The sequence below is a fragment of the Hibiscus syriacus genome, unplaced genomic scaffold (assembly GCF_006381635.1).
Source record: "Hibiscus syriacus cultivar Baekdansim isolate YM2019G1 unplaced genomic scaffold, ASM638163v2 tig00110393_pilon, whole genome shotgun sequence".
In the NCBI taxonomy this organism is placed as follows: Eukaryota; Viridiplantae; Streptophyta; class Magnoliopsida; order Malvales; family Malvaceae; genus Hibiscus; species Hibiscus syriacus.
This window is the reverse complement of record NW_024062721.1, coordinates 472,884-488,941: the sequence shown is the minus strand read 5'-3', so window position 1 is coordinate 488,941 and position 16,058 is coordinate 472,884. Positions and strand designations below refer to the sequence as shown.

The 16,058-nt window shown below is 35.3% G+C and overlaps 1 protein-coding gene and 1 pseudogene across 1 annotated transcript; one reads left to right on the top strand and one right to left on the bottom strand.

Moving 5' to 3' along the window:
• Positions 1-1,584: 1,584 nt before the first annotated feature.
• On the bottom strand, positions 1,585-2,499 carry LOC120123507 (annotated as a pseudogene).
• Positions 2,500-10,378: 7,879 nt separating this feature from the next.
• Positions 10,379-10,938, top strand: LOC120123506 (beta-amyrin 6-beta-monooxygenase-like). The gene is made up of 2 exons (XM_039142380.1): positions 10,379-10,562; positions 10,645-10,938. The coding sequence occupies exons 1-2, from the start codon at positions 10,383-10,385 to the stop codon at positions 10,936-10,938; spliced, it is 474 nt and encodes a 157-aa protein (XP_038998311.1). The 5' UTR covers positions 10,379-10,382.
• The last annotated feature ends 5,120 nt before the right edge of the window (positions 10,939-16,058 follow it).

The following is a 16,058-nucleotide window of genomic DNA, read 5'->3' as shown; positions in this document are numbered from 1 at the left end:
TCGATTCTTTCTACTTTTACTAGTTTTATTTATTTATTTAGTATAACATAGTTTAATAATAATATTTTCTCTTAGGTCCTTTTTTTTATAAAAGATATTATAATTATCGGTGTTTGTGGACTTTCGATGTAGATTTCTTTTCTTGGTCTTTTTACGAGTTTATGACTCTACATGATTTTGTGGTTGGTTGCTTTCCCGATGTCTGATTTCTCTGTTAGTTTGTACAAGATGATTCGTTGGTTATCGTATATATATGTGTTAGATGGAATTGTCGTTAAGGAAGAATCACTTTTTTCGTTAGTCGTTTTCACTCTTCTTCAAGTTTTTCTCCACCTTGTTTATTGCTTGGAACTGTTGGTGTATCCGTTTATGTATGACGTTGTTTCACTTGTTCATGCTTTTAGTTATCACGCTATCACTAGACGATCATTGTTATATTTTACTTATAATAGTCACGATAGTATTTGTTTATTCTGTAATTTGCAAGACGTTATTGACGTGGCTTTCGATAAATATATTCTAGTATTACTTAAAAAAATATAGAAAACCGATATTTTTTAGTTTATTGAAAATAAAATAGAAAATCATATGAAAAATATAATCGAATATTTCATTTTTCTTGGGTAACGGGCCATCCGCAAGGAGGTTTGGGGGCAAATAATGATATTTTAGCAAAAACTCCAATAAATTCAAGATAATCCTTGATTCATTGATTTTTATTAGAAGGGGTGTATGAACTATTTATTTTAAGAATAGATTAAATTCATCTAATTATTTTTCATTATACTAAATAAGAGAAGTGTATGATCCACAAATTACTTTTAAATAAATTAAAATAATTATATTTAGGAATCATAACATTTCATGATTCATTTAAATATCATGTCGACTTTGATTCTTTTTTAATCAACAATTTAAGATCATTAACATAGTTAAGACCAAATCATTTGAAGTTCAGATGTAATAAGGTATTCTTTTTATTAATATTTGCTAAATACATAAAATATTTAAAATAAATTGTGCTTTTGAGATAAAATACTCATGTTGAAAAAATAATTTGAACCTTATTTTTCCAATTCTAAATCCATGACCTATGCATAAAGAGATAAGAATGTTTTGAATTTGAATATACCTAACAAATTACAATTAGATATTATACAATTCCAAGTACAATTAGAAATTTTAAAATTATATGTAAACTTAATATTTATTATTCACTTATTATACTCTTTAGTTTTTTTGATATATTTTTTATTTTGATGAGAAGAATCCTTGAATATTCAAGTCTTGAATTAGTAATTAGTTTTTGTATTTTAGAATAAAAGTAGAGAAGAGAGGATGCCTTTGTGATCGAGGGAACCGAATTAGCTCAACGTTTAGCCACTAGATTAGACATGTCGCTTATGTTACTTTTATAGGTCGTAGGAGACCAAAATCCGCATTCCTTAATGCCACACTCTGAAACAAATTTCTGGTAATCATGTTTAAATTCATCCATAATCCCCGGGGGTGGGACATATGGTTACGATATATCGAGACCCTATCTGTAGGACTTATGATGCTACCAGAGGCGGAGAATGCTCACTACATGGCCTTGGCAATGTTATCTGTAGGAATGTTGAAATGCCTGAGCCTTCCTTGTTGTTCCATCAGGTATCCTTCACAAAGAAAAACTTTGGAGAAGTTATCCTCCACCACCCTGTCCACGTCGTGCAGGAACACATCAGATTCCCCTTCTTCTCGGTTCCTAGCCATCAAACCGGCTGTATAGATGGCGTTCATTCTCCCGGCAGATTCATCGTGGAACCCTGTGGGGGCTTCCACCATTATCTCATCCCATTCCACGTTGTAAATATCATTCGGGAACCCTTTGAGAGCAAGCTCACACTTGGAGAATGTAGGGTCACCCACCACTTTGCATTCCTCCTTCATTCCCCTCTCCATCAGATCATCCGCCCGGACTTTGGTCGCGTATTCCACGAGGTAGCATTCCAAACTCGGGAGTTCCCCCTTGATCTGCTCGATCCACGCCTTGTCTTCTTCGACGAAAACGGTGCGACCACCGTGGTTCAGAGATGTCCACATCAGACTGTCGTGGCCCAACCCGAACACCAAGAAGTTGCAAGGCGATTTCTTCTCTAGAACCCTGGCCGACACCGAGATATCCTTGAGTGTCTGTTGCGGGGTGATGTTTGTGGTGGCGTAGTGGATGAGGGCGTTGGCTAGAGATGGTAGGGTTTTGGTCATGTCGTCGCGTCAAGGGAAGAGATGGGCAGGCCACCGGCGGCTCATCGACTGAATTGTTGCGTTTGCGATGTGGGACTGCGAAAGCGGCGAGGGCTGTGGTTTGGAAAATGAAGAGCATGTGGTGATGATGAGGAAGACGAAGAGAAGAACGGAAGCACAGATGAGGATGAGCTTGGTGTTGAATGGAGATTGAGATTTGGAGTTGGACGGCCTCATTGTTGTTGCCTTCAATTCGATTCCTTTTTCCTTTGCCGGTGAATGGAAAAGTGAGTTTAGTGGCTGCCAAAATATTTGTTTTCTACGTATTTCTTATCTTTCATTCACATTGTTTATTAGCTAGACAGATAAATTGTGCATAGGCCTATATACATTATTAACAAGTTAAACACAACATGGAAAAACATTAATTACAATACTCATTATTAATCTCTATTATTACTCTAACTATAACAATTGATTATTTTAATTATACATTTATTATAAACATATGGAGAATACGTGAACGAACATATATATAAGTTCGAATCCTATCACCGTCGTTTTTTATGGATAATATATAATTCTCAATTGAATCTTAAGTATATCTTGACCTTGAACTGAAGAGTCCCCTAACCTAAACTTTTACATTACCTAATAAAATTATATGGGTATGTACAATTTCAATTTAGATCTTAGAGGAGAAGGAAAGGAGGGTGATTATGATGATTGATTGACACTCGTCGTTTTGATGTCAAAATAATTTCTTATTCTCAATAAATAAATAAAAGGAAATACGTAGCAAGGAGAAGTAAGGGTCGATTCCACAGGTGGACTTAGAAAATTATAAATTCTGTCTGATTTATTTATGCTAGACGTAAAACAGTAAACAGTAAAATGGGGGGGAATTTTGGTAAAAATATATTTTAAATAATAAATAATGCGATTTGAAGTAAAAATAATAAAAGATTTAAAGTCGAAACAGATTTGGTAAAACAGCCTCAAGCCTTACTTTGACTCAATTTCCTTTAGATCATCAATTTAGATTTTCCCTTCGGGATTCACGTCGGTTACTTTGTCTACAAGGGCTATCCCTGTGACTCTATCTTGTATACCGAATACCCAAGACAATCTTTGATTCCGGCTTCGGGAATTGATTCTATCAACATCTATTGTTGTAGATCAATTACCGTTTAAGTTCGTGGCATCCCACTCGGATTGTTGCTTCTATAACCGTCAATTTCGATCTCAATTCCCTCTTGGCGAAACTATCTCGCCAAGTGTGTTCCCAGGAAGTCGAATTGCTTTCTATAAGCCGAATCTTCCTCCCACACATTTAATCGCAACAACCTCTTGACCAAAGTCAATCTTTGATTTTGAAAACTGTTTTGATTTTGAAAAATAAGCGCAGAGATTGAGAGAGATATTCCGAAGATATTAAGGGACCGTTTCAATTCTCCCGTTGGAATTGAATCATCGCAACAGCTCTCGGCTTTTGAAAAGTTTAGCTAAGCATGACAAAAGTCATACTTAGCATTTTGAAAACAAAGCTTGAAAATAAAAGAAAAAGGGAAAAACTTGAAAAGTAAAAAGAGAAAACTTTAATAAAACTAGAGAGAAAAGAAGAATGTAATTTTGAGTGATGAGTTTAGGCTTACGCTAAGTGGGTATTTATAGACTCTCAAAGCCTAAGAGATAAACAAAGAAAATAAATAAAATAATCCTAAAAGATAATTGTTTTAAATTTAAATTCAAACTTAAACTAGTCTCCTAATGCAACTCTACTCGTCAATCTTCCAGAAGGCGTGTAGATGAAGTCTTCTAGAAACCGTCGCTGACTGGACCTTCTAGAAACTGCCACGTCAGACCGCGTCGTGCCCAGAGTCATGCCCATGTCTCCAACCGTGACCAAATAATAAAAAAAATGCAGAATTCGCTCGTTTTATCACTAATTCTAGAAAGTAAGGACCTGCACGAAAATAGGCATAACACAACCAAATCAGCAGCAATAACTCCACAAAATCGAAGAAATAACGAGCAAAGATTAACGATTCTGAACACTCATCAAATTCTCCCTCACTTATCTCATGTTTGTCCTCAAGTATGATTAATCAAACTAGTTAAAAATTTCATTTATTGTTGTTTGTCAAGTTTCACATTCGAGGAAGCAAGGTAAAGACCACAATAACTATTCAAGTCAAGAAATCAATCAATTGAACATCACCAATTGGAACAAGTCAAGTGCAATTGTAATATTCATTCATTCATTAATCTTAATGCTCATAACTCAACACCTTACTGGGATTCACTCAAATCACTCAATGTGTTTGGAGTAAAGAAACATTCAGTGTCAGAATTTACACGGTATTACCATAAGCCTGCAAGTAAATCAAATCTCCACTACTAATAAGAACAAAATGCATAAAAAAGTGTCTTTATTGGTTGTAACGAGGCTTAGGTAAAGGTGGGGAAAAGGCTAAATATGACTAAAAATTCAAGGCAAGAACTAACAAATAATAATCTCAACTCCATCAAAACATTAAGCACAACAAGATAAAAAGACGACATATCAAACAACAAATTTCTTATCAAAATGCATTTTTTCACACTTTTGTTGCTTTGTTTTCCATTTTTTCTTTCATGTGTTTTTTTCTCTCTCTTTTTCTTTCGAACAGCTTTTTTTTTTCTTTTTTTTTTCGAACTGTTATTTTTCTTTTTTTCTCTTTTTTTTCTTTCATTCAACATTTTTTTAATGGAGAATACAATGGTAAAATTATTCACTTTCCCTGAAAAAGGTAGAAAAGAGTGATAAAATAAAAAGGCTCGGGTTTATGAACATGGTGAAAACAAAGAAGTGGGAATAGGCTCAAAAGTGGTTAACTAAGGGGAAAATGTATGGGTAGGCAATTTGGTGGGGAAACGGAATGGTTAATCCTAAGGTGCCCAAATCATCTTTAAGCATCATGTTCATGTGTAATCTCGACAGTATTTAACATGCAGGTTCTAGAATACCAATGTCAAATTCGACAAACTCAATCCAACAAAATGAGAGCGAAAATGATATGCTTGTAAAGGCTCAAATCTCACCAAATTATTTCATACATTGAGCTAATCACATTTCAACCAATAAAATTATGGAATATCACAAAAACACCAACTTATCACAATTCATGCTATTCACTATCAAGAACATCCTAACCTAAACAATTATGTATTCCCAAACAAGCATAACATTCCAAAAAATATTCAACAAGACAAAAACAATTCAATGAAATTTCCGACAAATCCAATCAACACATACTAGCATCGAAACATAAAGATACGCAAGGTGAAATTCAATCCTACACTCTACTCCCCTCACTTAAAGCGTTTTGCCTCAAAACGAAAACTAAAGTGCAAGAGAAAGAATAGAGTACTCCCCGGATTTCATGTAAGTTTTGCTAACGTGCACCGTTTAATTAAACGGTGCGCACGGTTAGGGCATTATTTTTTTCTGCTTTGTTAGTCTGTTCACTGCTCAGTAGTCTCCAAAATTAGCATTGATCGAATCATAATTTCGTAAATCTTCTTTGTTCAAGTTTGAATAAAAAAATTCGGTTCCCGCAAAAATAAAAATAAAAATTAAATTAAACATGCTTGAATAAATAAAAATAAAATGAAACAAAAAGTAAAGATAAAAATAAAAATATAACGGAATTGAAAACAATGGGTTGCCTCCCATGAAGCGCTTTTGTTTAACGTCGTTAGCTCGACGACCTGATTCAGACTACAGGTTTCGTGACAGACACTTCCACTTCATTCGCCTTTTCCAACTAAGAAATTCTTTATGAGAAATTTGAAAATTCTCATAAAGATTTCTTCGGATTTTTCCCAAATTAAAATTCTTGTCGAAAAGAATGTCTGTCAAAACATCTTTTTTAACAAAAATTGATTTCTTCAAACGATTCCTCAATAGTTTCGACATAATTGTTGGTGCCTGCAAAAGGGAGGTGAATCTTTAGTGTTTAAAGGAGTTAAGATCAAATTCGAATCAACAAATGAAATATTTTTCAACTCCCTTATGTCGTCTTTTTTATCATCCAATTCCTTGCATAGATAATCAACAAAGTTAGATTCATCATCAATAGGTTTAATAATGCCAACAAAATTAATACTATACACGTTATCTGGATATCTCATTGCTTTATAAACATCAAACTTTATGATCTCACCGTTGAACTCTATAGTAAGAATACCGCTTCGAACGTCAATTTTTGCATTCGTCGTGCTTAGAAAGGGACGACCGAGGAGGATTTCAGAACCAATGTTGCTACGATCATTTTCCATATCAATCACATAAAAATCAGCAGGAAAAATTAAGTCTTCTACCTCTACTAGAACATTTTCTATGAGTCCTTCAAGATAAATAATTGATTTGTCGGCTAGTTGAAGTGTAACTCTCGTCTCATTCAAAGGCTTGGTGGAAATTAAATTATAGACGGAGAGAGGCATTACATTGATAGAGGCACCTAGATCGCACATAGCTCGCTTGATTTTAATCTCACCAATTTTACAAGGTATTGAAAACATACCTTGATCTTTATACTTCGGTGGAAGCGGTCGTTGGAAAACTGCTGAGACGTTCGCACCTAAATCCACTTTCTCAACCCCGGTAAGCTTCCTTTTAGTTGTACAAAGATCCTTCAAAAATCGGCAATACCTTGGAACTTTCCGGATAACCTCAAGGAGAGGTATATTAACTTCCACCTTCCGAAGTACGTCTAATATTTTATTTTCCTCGACTTTTTTATCCTTTTTGGCTAACCTCGATGGAAAATATGGTGGCACGTCATAGGGAGATGGCGTCGGATCGTCCATTTGTTCTTCATCATTCTCTTTCTGGGATCCTGCGTCATCAGTCTTCTTATCTTTTTATACTGCTTGGTCTGATGGAATAGGTGGCGCCACTACTGTACCACTCCGAAGAGTGATGGCACTGACGTTTTCCCTCGGGTTTACTTCAGTTTGAGACGGAAGCTTACCTTGTAATTCTATGCGACTTACGGTTTGAGCCAGTTGGCTCATCTGCTTGTCTAACTCTTGTAAGTGGGCTTCGGTGCGATTCTAAAATTTTTCCTGGGAAAGTGCTAACCTCTCGACAATCGATTCTAGTGATGTCTTCTGTGGTTGTTGTTGTGGTGGAGGTGGTCTCGATTGATAGCTTTGATTTGGTCTTGGGTTCTGAGCATAGCTGAAATTCGGATGATCCCTCCATCCTGGGTTGTATGTATTGCCGTAGGGATTATAAGCTCTTTGGGGAGGTCCCGGGAAATTCCTGACTGTATTGACTTGAGCTGTTGCGTCATTTTGAATCAGTGGACAACCTTTTGTCAGATGATCAGGCAATGCACATATTCCACATACTCGGTTTTGCCCTATCTTTCCTGAAACAAGAGAGTTTACGACTTCAGTTAGCTTATCGATTTTATTTTCTAAGGAAGATGAACTTATCTCATGAACCCTTCAAGAATGTTCATTATTTGTGCGAAATTGTTGGGAATTTGCAGTCATTGTCGATATTAAGTCCCTAGCCTTAGTAGGAGTCATATTCATCAAGGCTCCACCGCTGGCTGAATCGATCATCTTCATTTTCAAGGGGATAATCCTTCATAAAAGGATTGAAGGAGTGTTTGTTCAGCTAACCCATGTTGTGGGCAACTAGAACATAACTTCTTAAACCGCTCCAGTAGTCGTAGAGTGACTCTCCATCAAGCTGCTTGATTCCAAGTATTCTCCTTCGTAGTTCACTTACTTTTGCCGCAGGGAAAAACATGTCAAGAAAAAGACGAGTCGTGTGAGCCCATGTAGTTACAGAATTAGGAGGAAGATAAAATAACCACTCTTTAGCCGAATTGGCTAAGGAAAAAGGAAAAGCTCTAAGTTTGATTTGGTCCTCGGTTACTCCCTGTGACGTCATGCTGAAGTAGACCATGTGGAATTCCTTGAGATGTTTGTGTGGATCCTCGTTTGGCAATCTGCGGAATGTAGGGAGGAGATGAATAAGGCCAGTTTTCAACTTATATGGAGTTTCGCCTTAGGGAAAATCAATGCACATAGGTCCTTGTTCAGTGGGTGTCGCGGCTAACTCCCGAATAGTAAGTTCGGCCATCGGATTTGTATTACCTGAATTTGATTCTTCTTCTGGATTTGTTTGTTGTCTCTTTCTTTCCCGAAGTCTCTGTGCGTGGAGTCTCCTAGCTTTAGCTTCAATCTCTGGGTCTTACTCCACTAATGTGCCCGGATTGGTCCTGGTCATAAATCAAAAGCAAACAAAAAATTAGTAACTTTGGCGAAGTCCCCAGCGACGACGCCAATTTAACACCCGTCATTTTGATGTCAAAATAATTCTTTATTCTCAATCAATAAATAAAAGGAAATACGTAGCAAGTAGAAGTAAGGGTCGATTCTACAGGGACTTAGAAAATTATAAATTATGTCTGATTTATTTATGCCATGCGTGAAACAGTCAACAGTAAAATTGGGGGGGAATTTTGGTAAAAAGATATTTTAAATAATAAATAAGGCGATTTGAAGTAAAAATAATAAAAGATTTAAAGTCGAAACAGATTTGGTAAAACAACCTCAAGCCTTGCTTTGACTCAATTTCCTTTATATCATCGAATTAGATTTTCCCTTCGGGATTCACGTCGGTTACTTTGTCTACAAGGGCTATCCCTGTGACTCTATCTTGTATACCGAATACCCAAGGTAATCTTTGATTCCGACTTCAGGAATTGATTCTATCAACATCTATTGTCGTAGATCAATTACTGTTTAAGTTCGTGGCGTCCGACTCGGATTGTTGCTTCTATAACCGTCAATTCCGATCTCAATTCCCTCTTGGCGAAACTATCTCGCCAAGTGTGTTCCCAGAAAGTCGAAATGCTTTCTATAAGCCGAATCTTCCTCACACACAGACCAAAGTCAATATTTGATTTTGAAAACTGTTTTGATTTTGAAAAATAAGTGTAGAGATTGAGAGAGATATTCCGAAGATATTAAGGGACCGTTTCAATTCTCTCGTTGGAATTGAATCATCACGACAACTCTCAACTTTTGAAAAGTTTAGCCAAGCATGACAAAAGTTATACTTAGCATTTTGAAAACAAAGCTTGAAAATAAAAGAAAAAGGGAAAAACTTGAAAAGTAAAAAGATAAAACTTTAATAAAATTAGAGAGAAAAGAAGAATGTAATTTTGAGTGATGAGTTTAGGCTTATCCCAAGTGGGTATTTATAGCTTCTCAAAGCCTAAGAGATAAACAAAAAAACAAATAAAATAATCCTAAAAGATAATTGTTTTAAATTTAAATTCAAACTTAAACTAGTCTCCTAATGCAACTCTACTCGTCAATCTTCCAGAAGGCGTGCGGATGAAGTCTTCTAGAAACCGCCGCTGATTGAACCTTCTAGAAACTACCACGTCAGACCGTGTCGTGCCCAGAGTCGTGTCCATGTCTCTAGCCGTGACCAAATAATAAAAAATGCAAAATTCACATGTTTTATCACTAATTTTGGAAAGTAAGGACCTGCACGAAAATAGGCATAAACACAACTAAATCAGTAGTAATAACTCCACAAAATCAAAGAAATAACGAGCAAAGATTAACGATTCTGAACACTAAGATTCCTGTTGTCGTCGGGTACAATTAGAAAATGACTTTTCTGTTTGAAAAAAAGTCACCGATCCCGATGAGATCGAAAACTTTGCCAAGCCCTTCGCTCTTGCCACTGCCAGTCTCATATCGGTGCCCATTGATCTTCCAGGCACGACTTTCAATCGCGCAGTGAAAGCCGGGAGGCAAATACGGCAACAGCTATTGGCCCTCATTACCAAGAAGAAAAACGAGATATTAGAGAAACAACAAACAGTGGCATCGGACTTGGTTGATTGCATGCTGATGGATGGAATGACGGAGGTTGAGATCGGCAACAAGATCGTGGGGTTATTTATAGCCAGCCATGACACAAGAAGCACTGCAATCACCTTCATTTTTAGCTATCTCTCGGATCATCCTGAGGTTTATAACAGGTCCTTGAAGGTAAGTACTTTTTGATTTGGATTTTAATTTCAATATTAATTTTTTGGTGGGGAATTGAATGAAGAAGTGGTGCAGAGCAAATGGAGGTGTTGAGAATCAAAGAGGGAGGGTCATTGAGATGGGAAGATATACAGAAGATGAAGTATACGTGGTGCGTGGCATGCGAAGTAATGAGGTTGGCTCCACCTGCTAATGGTTCTTTTAGAGAGGACATTACCGACTTTACTTACGCTGGTTATACTATTCCAAAGGGATGGAAGGTAAGTAGGTTACATATTTCTCATAGATACAAGAGAATAGATATAATTCATTATCGTTGTTGTTGATGTGTAATCGGTTCAGGCGTTTTGGACGGTGCATTCAACAAATAAGAACCCCAAGTACTTCCCGGATCCTGAGAGATTCGATCCATCAAGATTCGAAGGAAATGGTCCATACAAGTTTGTGCCATTCGGAGGAGGTCCTCGAATGTGTCCAGGAAAAGAGTATGCTCGACTCGAAATCCTGACATTCATACACAACCTCATCACCAGTTTCAAATGGGTCAAGATCAACCCCAATGAGAAGATTTCCTACATCACTTCTCCTATTCCCGAGGAGGGCCTCCTCATCAGCATACAACCAACGCCAAATTAAGTGTTCGATTGATCTCCACAAATGCCTAGGGCTACTTTTATTATTAATTGTTCTTCCCTTCCTTATTTTAGTTTAACTAGGATTGTGGAGTTTAAAAATCCCAGTGTAGTTGATGTCTTTTAAAGTTCTATATTATAAATCTTTGCTGTTTTGTGAAACGATGTAATAATAAATTCCTAAAATGAAGTAAAAGAGTAATAGCTTTCTGTTGATTGATTCGTCTATATCCTTAACTTCGGGTAAAGAAATTCAAACCTAAGTTAAAAAGTTGGTGAACATAACTACAACACGAAAAAAGCGAAATGGGCAACGAACTTGGTTACGATTTCAAGAAACTCAAAAGCTAACTACTAGGGCACAATGCAGAGGGCTTAATGAGGTATATAAGCCACTCAAGAACAGGAGGTGGGCAAATTAGAACTTTTGAGAACTTTGATAACCGAAAGAAACAGAATGCATTTTCCCTCTCTTCCCCTAAGAATTTTCGGTATAAGCTAACGTGTATGAACTTTTTTTATATTATTGTACCTGGGTCAAAAATTCAATTATTCAGTCATCCTAAACCATGACTGGACCCTTGTATAATTCTCCCTTGCAAAGATGAGAAGGAATAAAATTGAAGGCTATAAATGAAACAAAGTAAAGATAAGAGACAAAATATGACCCATGGTACATCCTTAACTTTCCTATGTCATGAAGCATCTGAAAATAAGCTCTTGACATCAACAATCAGTAGAGAAATATGGTGCAAACTACAAACAATAATCATGTAAAATTCAAGACCAAGACAGGAGTTGTTTCCATTTTCCGCTTCAAATTGTTTATACTCATGATAGAATTACAGAATAAAAGATAAAGTGGATTCGTAATGAACTTTTGGTGCATCAAGTTAATTGTTTACCCACCAACATATAATCTTAGTATTACAAATGCAGAAGACACTCCCAGGGAAACCGGAAAAGACTAAACAGCATCGGCTTATGAAATTCAGAATTTAAACCTGTAAACTAGAGGAACTTCAAATACATCAACTCACTCCTCTTGATCCTGGAAATAGAAAGAGACTATGTTAACTTCCTATAGAAATTCTTGAAGTATATAATAAGTAGAATAACATTGAAATAAACTAAATTTTAGAAGCATACTTGATATGCTGCTTTTTTAGATAATTAAAACTAAACCGACGGTAACTAAAAGTGTCAGAAAAATTTGCAGCATCATCTACTTTAGACAAGAGAAATTGACAAGCATTCTTGCTATGCTGTTTTTCATCAGTATCAAAGTTCCACTTAATACAAATATTTCTTTTCTTTCCTTTCCATTTAAAAAAATCTAGTTATTGTTATGAGAAATTATCTTAAGAAAAAAGTTCACTCATAGTAACCAATTTTTTGATTCAGATCGATGACTCATATATGGCTCTAATAGAGTTGTTGGTTGGTTGAATGTTGAAGTTGATGATCACAAAATTGGATATCGGGCATTTACAACCTAACCCAGATTGGCTCCACTGGTGCTAATACATATACTCATTTGATACCTTGAGATAAGTGCTAATAGGTTGAAGAAAACTCTAATATTTATATAGACAAAGGATTACCACTAAACAATTAAAACATGAATGTGCAACCCAGAAAAGGAAGAGTCAACAAGATTAAACTCGTAGTTCAATAACGTATTAGGCCAACCTTGGGTGCAGGAGCATCGTCAAGCTTAGGAGGAGTCAACTTTGGAGAATATCCACCAAAAATACTGGAACAATCTGTGTATGCAGATCCAATTCCAACCCCGGCACCAAAAGCTACAGATGCCCATCTAGTCACTGGACTCCCTGGCATGACAAATCAAAGTTATTAATTCAAGGAAGGATTGGGGAAGACAAGAAAAGGAGAAAGCACAAAAATGGAAAGGCACAGTAGCGACAATGCTTGGACATACAACTACTACAAGGAAACTCATGCAAACTGAGTGTACTCTGTCTGCAACCTAGATGAACCTATAGTAAAAGGTTAAATGTATAATCACTTTAACTGTTAAGGCTTTGCTTGGAAGAAATGATAAAAAGTTTTAGCTCGACGATTGAAGTTGGCTACGAGGCATAAAACTAAAATCCATTCCTTTTCCCTTTTCCCTCCCTGCAAAGCAAAGAAGTAATCAAGTTCTTAATCAATTCTAGGCAATCTACAGCAACGACCAAAAGGAACTAGTTATGGTATTGGAATATAAGGCAAATCAAAACCAACACACGAGATGCAAGGTTGCTCAAGCATCTTAGGCTATGAGATTCATTCAATACCATATGGTCTCTCAAGCTTTTCTCCTTAACAAAGCCACTTGGTCTGAACCGTTGCCAACTTAAATGGATACTAAAGAATACAGCACCAGATTTAAATAGCAACCACAACGCAATATTAAATCTGCTATTTTTCAGTTACGTCTCTCTTTGCTGTCAATATTCGCACATGATATTTGTTGCAGCTGACTCATTACGTTCTCAAGCACAATAGAAAACGATGCATCCAAAACATGTCCGCTGACTGCAATTTAAATCTTACATATTTCAAGTACATGTATATGCATAATATTTGCATCAAAATCTATGACTGTGGAGCATGCGCGTGTAAAATTTGAAAAGCGAATGCTACCAAGTGCCAAACAGAATTGAAAAATAAATACTTTGAATATAATGAAACAATAACAAGAAACATGGGAAAATGGTGGCAAGCAGAAAATCAGAAAGCAAAATTTCTAGAACCAATTAGGCCAATCTGCAATCCATGATTTTTAATCATCTAGCTTAATAAAACTAAATTGTAGTCATTAAGTGCGATGCAATTGGGGAAATCGAAAACAATATCTTAAGAGGAGAAAAAAGAACAAAATTAGGGAAAGAGAGACGAACTGAAGAAAATGAGGCCACCGAAAGCGCCGGCCAACGAAGAGTAAACGAAGCGGCGGAGAGAGAGATCGATGCATTCGTCCCATTTAGCGTTCATGTCATACTTGGACGCCAACGACTCCTTGTTCTCTTCCATTTCAAAACTTTCTTTGTTTATTCGGATTGTTGCTCGGATTTACCTTTCTTTTGCTTCGCCTTTTGTTGTTTAGATCTGCCGCGATGGTTCCACGATCGTCTGAATCTGATTGATGTGTTTCTTACCATGGAAATGTGATTTTCTGACTTGCCGTACGCATCGTATTTACCTAATTATCCTTATGCTCCTAATCAAATTAAAATTCTATTTTCCTGATTCTATTAGTTAGATTATGTTTTCAGGTCTCTACTTTTTGCAATTTGTAATTTTGTTATCTGGTTTATTTTTAAGAATTTAATTTCTATATATTAAATTAAAAATTAAAATTTATATAGTCATAATATTATTATTTTTTTATTTGATATTTTTATCAATTATATAATAAATAATTAATTTATTTTAAATAATTTTGATTCACCGATGAAGTAGTAATATCTTTTTTGATTTTATTTAAGAATATTACAAAATAATTATGATATAGAGATAAAGAAACCGAGTGGAAAATCAAATAAAAAATATCAAATCAATATTATCATTAATTTACGTTGATTAAAATAGGAAAAACTTAAAATTAATAAAAATTAAAATTTGATCATATTTGATGACTAATTTATCAAAATATAAAAGAGTGCAGGGATTTAAAGACAATTTTATTTTTATGTGAAACTTTCATCTCTGAAACATTCAAAAGACTCAACCCAAATAGGGCAGCTCCCAAACCGAACACAAAATGAAAGAAGGGAAAAGGCCCAACCCCCGGTCCAACCAAATCGAAACCTAAGCCTAAGGTACCTCAAGTCGCAGAATAAACGCCAGGCGCTAGCAGGGAGTAAACAAGCCAAGTTGAGTTTAATTTGATTTAAAAAATTCATGAATTTAATTTGAATTAAAAAAAATCATGAAATTAAGATTGTCAAATTTGAATTAAACTCAAAATCAGAAAATTGAAGCTTAATTAGAGCTAAAAAAAACTTGAATTTAAAACATTCAAAGACTCAGCTCGGTTGAAGCTCGAAATCGAACTCAAATATGAACATTAAATACATAATAACATTATACTTATTTTTTATTAAAAAATAGCATATAATATTAATATCATTAATAATGTGATTTTAAAAAAAGTAATATATTATTTTTATATCACTCATAATTTTTTTAATCTTATGTTAAATTATTATAATTTGTTAAGAGTTTAACTCAAATGGAGATTAACCGAGCTTTTATGGCATTGAACTTAAATACCTTGCCATCCAACGGTCAAACAATTAAGTCACAATGCAATTGCAAGTAGGGGTGTAAATAAGACGAGACAGATCATGAGCTATTCGAGATCGACTCGATCAAGGTTCGATAAATACTCGGATCGAATGGGTTCGACTCGAGCTCGAGCTCGACTCGAGTTCTTAACGAGTCAAATCGAGCTATTTGATATTCGACTCGAAAAGCTTGTGAGTAGCTCCAAAATATAATATATTATGATTTTATTTTTTAAAAATAAATTATTAATAATATTAACATTTATGTATTGATTTTTTTTAAAATACAATAAGATTTTTATGTATTTAAGGTTCATGTTCGAGTTTGAGTTTGAGGCTTCAATCGAGTTAAGTTTATTTTTTTTTTCATTTTGAGCCTTTTTGAGCTACTCACGAGCTTTAGTTCAGGATTTCGAGTTCGAGTCGAGTTTGAAAATTTTAAGCTCGCGAGTTTTCGAGTCAAGTTGAGCTCCATTTCAGAGTTTTCGAGTCGAGTCGAGTTCAGCAATACTCGAACTCGACTCGGCTCGTTTACACCCCTAATTGCAAGGACGGTCTCAACCATCATTTGGATACCACTCTACTAACCAAAGCTTCTCGCCCGATTTTTCTCGCAAAATTCCCCAACCCACTCCCTATATAAACCCCATTCCCATTCCCCAACTCAAAAAATCACACGTAAATTTTATTTTCTTTCAATTTATTCTATATATATAAACAAGGTATAATTATTTAGTTTTTAGTAAATTTTTATTATTTTATTATTTATTTTATATTTATTATAAACTAATTTAATTAATGTTTTTAATTATAGGTAAAAATTGGAAGA

Coding starts and splice junctions, on each gene's coding strand:
- LOC120123506 (XM_039142380.1), top strand. CDS start 10,383: ATGGAGGTGTTGAGAATCAAAGAGGGAGGGTCATTGAGATGGGAAGAT. Junction 10,563..10,644: donor CTATTCCAAAGGGATGGAAG/GTAAGTAGGTTA, acceptor TAATCGGTTCAG/GCGTTTTGGACGGTGCATTC.